Source organism: Parasteatoda tepidariorum, chromosome 6 (assembly GCF_043381705.1).
Source record: "Parasteatoda tepidariorum isolate YZ-2023 chromosome 6, CAS_Ptep_4.0, whole genome shotgun sequence".
In the NCBI taxonomy this organism is placed as follows: Eukaryota; Metazoa; Arthropoda; class Arachnida; order Araneae; family Theridiidae; genus Parasteatoda; species Parasteatoda tepidariorum.
The window spans coordinates 25,502,728-25,510,452 of NC_092209.1; the positions used below are offsets into that span (position 1 = coordinate 25,502,728).

At 25.6% G+C, this 7,725-nt stretch overlaps 1 protein-coding gene across 1 annotated transcript in view; it reads left to right on the forward strand.

The window, feature by feature from the left end:
- The window catches only part of LOC107440431 (SEC14-like protein 2), a 24,145-nt gene extending 17,217 nt beyond the window's left edge, over positions 1–6,928 (forward strand). Inside the window, exon 12 of the mRNA XM_016053347.3 lies at positions 1,524–6,928. Coding sequence (XP_015908833.1) covers positions 1,524–1,627 — 104 coding nt within the window. The 3' untranslated portion in view covers positions 1,628–6,928. The remainder of the gene's footprint in view (positions 1–1,523) is intronic.
- Positions 6,929–7,725: the final 797 nt, after the last annotated feature.

Below are 7,725 nucleotides of genomic sequence, written 5' to 3' on the forward strand. Positions count from 1 at the left end.
AGTAAACTTGCAGTTTCTCCCGCCAAACACAACAGCAAAGTTGCAGCCGATGGACCAGGGTATCATAAAGTGCTTCAAACAGTCTTATCGTAAATGGCTTGTCAGAAAAATGATCTTAAATATTGTAAGCATTTAGAAGATTTGTAATTAATAAGCATTAATTAAATAATCCGACAATATTTTGAAAGTCCAAAACCGAAACTAACGGTAAGTCGAACTTCCGATATGTCGAAGTTTTTCGTCAGTCCTATCAGATTCGAGTTATCGCGAATTCACTGTATATTAATACAATAGTGTAAGGAGCACTGAAAAAATTTTTTTTACAAAAATTACAACAAATAAAATGGAACACAATAAGTAAAAATAACACCTAAAAACAGGAAATAAAATAAAATAAGAAGAAACAGAATAACTCATAATCTATTAAGCAAGTAGCGAATTAATGTACTTACATGAACGGGAAATTTTTCAAGAATGATTTAAAAAATTTTTGATTGCCAGATTGCAAAATATGAAAACAAAAACGCAAATTGAGCGTAACTAAAGGAATTTTGTTTTAAAGTGCCGTTCTTACTGCATTGCTGAAGTGCGTTTGATTTGTTAGTTACCAAGGATGGGCCCGAAATAGATGTGCGCAAGGTAATATTATACTGGATAATTTAAAGAAGTTGACCATAAATAATTTTAGAAAATTGTTATATATATATATACATATATTTTGTTATATATATAATATTGTTATGTATATATATATGGTCCACGATATGGATGACCCACGTAATTTGAATGAGTGATAACAATACAATAAAAAAGATACTGCTTTTTAGACCTACTGGAACAAGAAAGAGGGGATGGCCGGTATTAAAATGGGCTGACTCGGTGGAGTCTGATTTTCTTGCAATTATTGAAAAGAATTGGAGATCAAAGATAAATCGTAAGTCGTTATGGAGAAATCTTCAGAGGAAGGCATTGGCCCACATTGGACTGTGTGACCAACTATGATGATCATATATATATACACACACAATATTCCATTCTTTGCAGGGCATTCATATTTTTTACAAGGGTTACCAAACTTTTTTTCTTTAAGGCCACATTGACTTTTCTATTAAGTCCTAATTGTCAAGACCTAGGAAATGAAAGAGATCTCTTTTTGGCCAAAAAAGGAAAAAAAAAGAAAAAGAAATGCTTTATAATGGTTTTTAGGACTTGGCACTTATTCCACCAAGGCATTTTAATTTTGTTTTCACTAGTTATATATAGTATGCTGGACATATTTGATGTACAACCATTGGCTACATTGGTGATACTGATGGGCTGATTTTGGCCCAGAAATCTTGTTTATAAATCTCTTGAAATTTTGTTATTTCACATCAAGTTTTTTAATATACTCAAATGTAGTCTAATAATTGTTAATAAATAGCACTCAATGTTATTATTTTAAGTTTTTTTTTTCTTTTACTCTTCTCCTTAAGAATTATTGCTTTGAATTGTAAATTTTTTAATACTTTTTTCTTTTGTAGATATTTTGAAATTTGATAACTCCTTCAGTTGGTGTCGCCGTAAACACATCCTTTATCAAGTTCATGTCATCCCTGCTAATGATGGAAAAAACATGGGTTATTAATTTGTATTTATTTATACATGTATTTATGTTGCCTCTTGTTATTGTATGTTTATCCATGTTCATGTTATTGTTATAATTGGGCGTGTTCCAATGTTGTAGTTCCTGCACTTACGTATTAATGTTTTTAGGTGCCTTCTGTATTTGGTAATGAAAATTATTTTTAAAGTTGCGTTTAATAAATTTTTAACCAAATCTATAAATTTTTATGTAAAATATTCATTTTTTAAAATTATTTATTGAGGCAATCTAGTCTAAAATCTTTTTTATATTTAAAGAAATTATTCTTAATTTAAAGAGGTATATAAACCTCTAGAATGTAGTCAGTCGAAGAATTTGTTTTAAGTGATATGTGAAAAATGTACATATTTTTTTAAATTCTAGCATTTTTTTACATGCATATTTTATTTTATTGTAATGTATAAATTAAAAGGAGAAAAAAAATTAGAAATTTATAGCTTCTTTGAAAATTAAAAGTTGTTAATTAAGCGATTATTTTTATAACCTAACTTTCTCTGTCAATTGAAAACCTATAATTTATTTTTATCTGTTTAACGAATATATTTAAATTTATTTATTTTTCATTTCTCATTTCAAATGAATTTTAATGGTTTATTGATTTTAAGAAAGCAGTGCATTTGAGTGTAAGGAAAAATTGAAAAGGAGGATGTGTTTATTCATAGATGTTTACATATATAAACTTAATTTAAGGATGTTAACTGTTTAACTCAATTCTTACTCTACTGATATTATCTCTATATGGATGTTAACTCCTGCAGAATTTAATCCTTAATTTTGTTAATTTATAAGATTCTTTTTAAATTTGTAAGAATAATTTTTTTAGGTATGTATTATAATTTTATTCTCCCAACATTTATTCTCCCTAATTTTATTCCCTCTCTCTTTTTTGTTGTTTTTCATCATTAAGGTTTTGTTATGTATAATTGATAATTATTTAATTGGAGTTTTTTAAACCACTAATACACAAACAATTTGAGTAATATAGTAAATTCTCTTCTAAAGTAAAATCTAAATTTTAAAATATTCTGTTTTTAAAAAATTTCATTTGTGTTTAGTTTCAAAAGAATATGTAATAAAAATACTAATCCTAAAAGAGAGAGTTTTTTTAAGGCTACCCATTGAATTAGATTCCCTTCTCCCAAAAGAATTTGTTTGAATTATTCGGTCTGAATTGATATTAATGGTACAGGAATTTTTATGGTTCTATTACAGGTAATGAGACATTATCACTTTTAGAAAACGTCTCCAGCAATTATGGAAAGAATAATGCTGTAAATCAAAAATGATTTTGTAAATCAAAATTTAGTTTTAGCTTAAAATAAGAAATTATTCACTGTTGGATTAAAGATAGATGTAAATATTCACTTTCTTTAAAAAAATATCATTGAAAATTATAAAGTATCTGTCCATAGGATTAGTATCTGTTTAAGTTAACATTCCAGCCTGCATTAATTATATTTCAAAACATTTTTAAGATAAAAACGTATTGATCTATATTTTCATCGAAGGACATTCCATGTTAAGTATACATGTATGATCTTATAAAGGGCTGTGTTAGCTTTAGAAAAGAACACTACTCCCAATTTCATTATGTTTTATTTGTTTTGGCACATGAACAACTGTCATGTGAACACGCAATGTGGCAAAGTATGTGCCAAAGTTTTAAAACCATTGTCTTTTATTGTATCTTTTTACAACCATCTTTACTATATTTCTAGGTTTTATTATCTTGTGATTGTTTATTTACATCTCTGTGTATTGTCATTACTGTCTGTGACCTTTAAAGATCTTTATGTTGAAAGCATTTTACGAAATGCTACCAACTTTTTCCTGGTGTTCAAACATGTTGTACTTTGCTATTACATAATCAGGTAGACCCCATTTCCACCTGTTTCTTCTCTTCCAGCAACCTTTTCTCTATAGGTGTCTTTATTAAAATGGATTTGTTGAAGATAGCCTCCAACAACTTGTGCATTCATTAAGTCTGCGAATAACCATGACTCAAGCTAAAAGAAATTTTAAAAGATAGATTGGTTGGAGGGCCTTTAACTAATCTGTCTTAAAAACATGCTCTTTATTTATATAATGCATGGTTGTGGTGCTGTGATTAAGGGAAGAATACTGTACATGTATCTGTTTTAAGCTATTAAACTGTTGTGGCAGCTACATAGGAGATAAATGAAATCTAAACAATGAATCTAAATCAGATCAGCGGAGAAATCTCCCTTAAATTTATAAATAAATTTGAAATATTATTAAAAATTATTTTTTAAAACTTAAATGACTTTTGATAATCTTTTTTTTTTAATTAACATGTTTCTAGATTGTCTTAGACTTAGATTTGGTTTGTGTAGATGTAAATTTTTTCAAAATTCTTACAAATTTTCATTTCTAAATTATTTGTTTCCTTATACTTGCAGTCTTTGTTTCCTCTTCGTGAATTTTTTAATTCAAGTGATTTAACTTGATTTTTAGAACGTTCATAGTATTATTCTAATCTAAGATATTCGAAGAAAAAAGTATTTGCATTTGAACTAACAGATGAGATTCTCTGTATATCTATGATTAGTTTGACAACATTAGATTTAACAGTACCCAGAAAAAATATCCCCAAAAATTTGTCAAAAATAGCATAATCTTAAATGCCTGAAGTGTGCATTGTTAAACCTTGACGTAAATTGCATCTTTTTATTTGCTTTGATTTAACTAAATTACTTTGATTTGTTTTACCAAATAAAGGAGCATAAAATGTTTATCTACTTAAATTTTTAACTTGTAGTTTTTAATTTTTTTCTTCATAAATTCATTGATATAGTTTCTAATACACTTTTTTAAATGATATCTTGTATAATATCTAATACTTTCCTAATTATGTTAAATCAACCCATTGTTTTCAAAATTTAATTTTATATAAATAATAAATATTGTTAGTAAAACATGTATGTCAAGTCCTTTTTGAATTTAAATCCAAGTGTACTTAGTTAACAAGTTTAAAAAATACTAACATTACCTGTACATTTAACTATTATAATACAAGTAAATATCCTCTGTAAGAATCAAATAATAATACATAAAATAGTCGTATACTTGCATACCATCAGTTTAGTAACATAATTGTAATGCTCTAATATCTAAAACTATGCTATGTTTCGACACTTTTAGAGTGTTTTTACATTGCAGTTAAAAAAATAAGCCTATTATTTATTAATAGACGATAAATGTTAAGCAATGAAATTCACAAAGTTTCATAGTTATTGTTAAAAAATATAATTATGTATTTCCTTTTATGTTAAAGGTTTTTTTTATTCTTTTTTTGCAATATTTTTTCTCTTTAAATTTTTTTTTCAATCGTCCGACAAGTTTTGAAACTCAAATTCTGTCCATACCATTATTTTCAATAATTTTTTCATCTAAATTAATTGTTTTCCTCCAAATTTTTATAAAGTCTTTAATATAGTAAAATGGAAATGGGGCCTTAGGATGTGCATATAAATATTGTTGTGTGTGTAAATGTTGTGAAAAAGAAATATGAGTGTTGTTTGTGCTTTAATCATTATAAATATCTAAATCAGGGGTTCCCAAAATATGTGCTGCAGCATCCTGGAGTGCCGGGGAGTGAGGCGACATGAAGAGTCCGTGATTTCAAGTCCAATATTGATCTATCACTATTTTAAAAAAAAGAGTATTAAAGTAGAACCAATAAGAGTTTTGAATGCATATAAAAACTGAGTGAAAATGCTTTGAGAGTTCTCATTCCTGTTACTTATATAAATAAATATTGAGAAAGAAATAGGTTTAGCTACACCAATATTTATTCCATGATTTGAAAAGTTATATAATGAACAGTAAGCTCACTTATTGCTCTAAACAATAACTTATTATATTACTTGATATTATATAACTTATATTATTATTAATAACTTTAACACTATATTGTAATCAAAATTAAAATACTTGAGTGGATTTTAAGGACTAGATGTGTAAATTATGTTCATATTCTCCCTACTTACTTTAATAGTCGATTACATATGAAACATGTTTGTATATTATAATTTTACCACAGATCAACATAACTGGAGTGATGTTAAGTTATTTCATAAGGGTGCATCTGTTTGGTAATCTAACGGTGCTGCAACTTAAAAGTTTGGGAATCCCTGATCAAAATCATATTGTTTGACTTTCTATATTATCTTGATATGAATTGTGCAATAATTTTCTATATCACGTTATGAATTGTGGAATGTACTACTATATGAGTATATAAATATCATGCACTTCTTAGATTTAAATATATTTAGACTTTTGTTACATTTGTATAAGGCAATTGAAGATGAATATCAAATATCTGTAACAAAAAAAAAATATCCGATTTTTTTATTTTATTGATAAGGCAATACTTACAGTCGTAATTAATATAAATGATGTATTGGCACTGATATCTCTGCTAGAATATGAAGTACTTTATGATAGACTTTACTTTGCAAAAATATTAAGGTTTGAAGTAAAATATTTGTTAAGACTAAAAGGTTTAATTTTTCTCAATTTTAAAATTACAAGAATGTAATTTCCCATAAAAAATCATTGAAATTTATTTCCTTTATATTTAACTGTTATATAATTTTATTTAAAATAAATCGCAAATTTTTCAACTTTACAATTTGATTTTGTTTAACTAAATTATAATTTGTCTTTTGTTAAATTATTTCTTTTTATTATAACAATTAATAATTTAATTGACTTAATATTTGTTTTCAACCAAAAATAGTTATTAATAATGTTCTAACAAAGTTTAGTAAATGTTACTAACTTGTAATTTATTAACATAGAGTAAACATATATATATTATAGCAGAGATTTGAGCTATTAAATAGGCTAATAATTAATATTGTAATTCTTTAAATTATTAATTTGTTTTAGAAAACTCATTAACAAACTATTAGTATTTACTATAATTGAAATAGATACTTAAAATTATGCATATAAATTCAATTTTATTTTATTAGACTGAAATTAAATTGACTATAAATCCAGTTGAATAATATGTTACTTGAAATTTAGACAAGATAAAACTTTTTTCAGCAATTGAAATCTAGATTTGCAACATTGTAGTCTTTCTATATAGATAAGCACATTTGTAAAACTCTTTTGAAAACAGTGCTGGTGCCATGTACTTTTTTAATAGTGTTCATACATTATAAATCTGAAATGTTCAATTTTGTTGTAAGGCACACTAGATTTTTCTGCTGTGCTGTTTGCCTTAATAAAAGAACTTTACTGATGCAATTTATCTATGTTACAGTTTTTAAGTGTGGTATTATAATCATTTTACTATTAAAATATGAAAAACAAAACAACTTTATCAAAAAAATTAATGCAAATTTTTTTTATACATCTTATTTTTCTCAGTAAATTTTGTTTTTGCATGAGCTTTTGCAAAATAAATATATAAAATAATAGATTTTATCTATTTTATAAATTAAATCTTTACAGCATTAATAAGGAGAGCAAATTCATATGTTATAGATAACTAACTGGTATATTGACTTTGTTAACAGCTAAGGGCTAGTAAGTTTACATTATACGCACAATTGTGATCCATAGCACAATAGCCTTGTTGTTTATAAGAGAAATAATGTTTTGTGTATACATACAGTTAAATGAGATAATGCTTAACTCAAGTATATAGCTGTAAAAGTTTTTATGAATAGTTTATTTATAAAGTTATAAAATTTCAGAATTAAAAAAAAAGTGAACTAGTAATAACTGTTTCTGAATTATTGTTAATTCTATCTTGGCACAGTGTATCAATTATAATATTTAATATTTCTACAATTACTTATAAAAAAATTACTTATAAAAGTGTACTACCTTTTATCATTTACTTTAATTCCATTAATTTTGGTTTTAAAAAATTGTTGCTTTGCTATAAATTATCTACTTTAATTCCATTAATTATGCTTTTTATCTTTCTTATAGCTAAGATACAGTTGCATTTTTAAACTTAGTTATTAAATTATTCTTCGATGGTACTTGTATTTATCATAAGAGTATAGTACTATAGTACTATACTCTTATGGTAA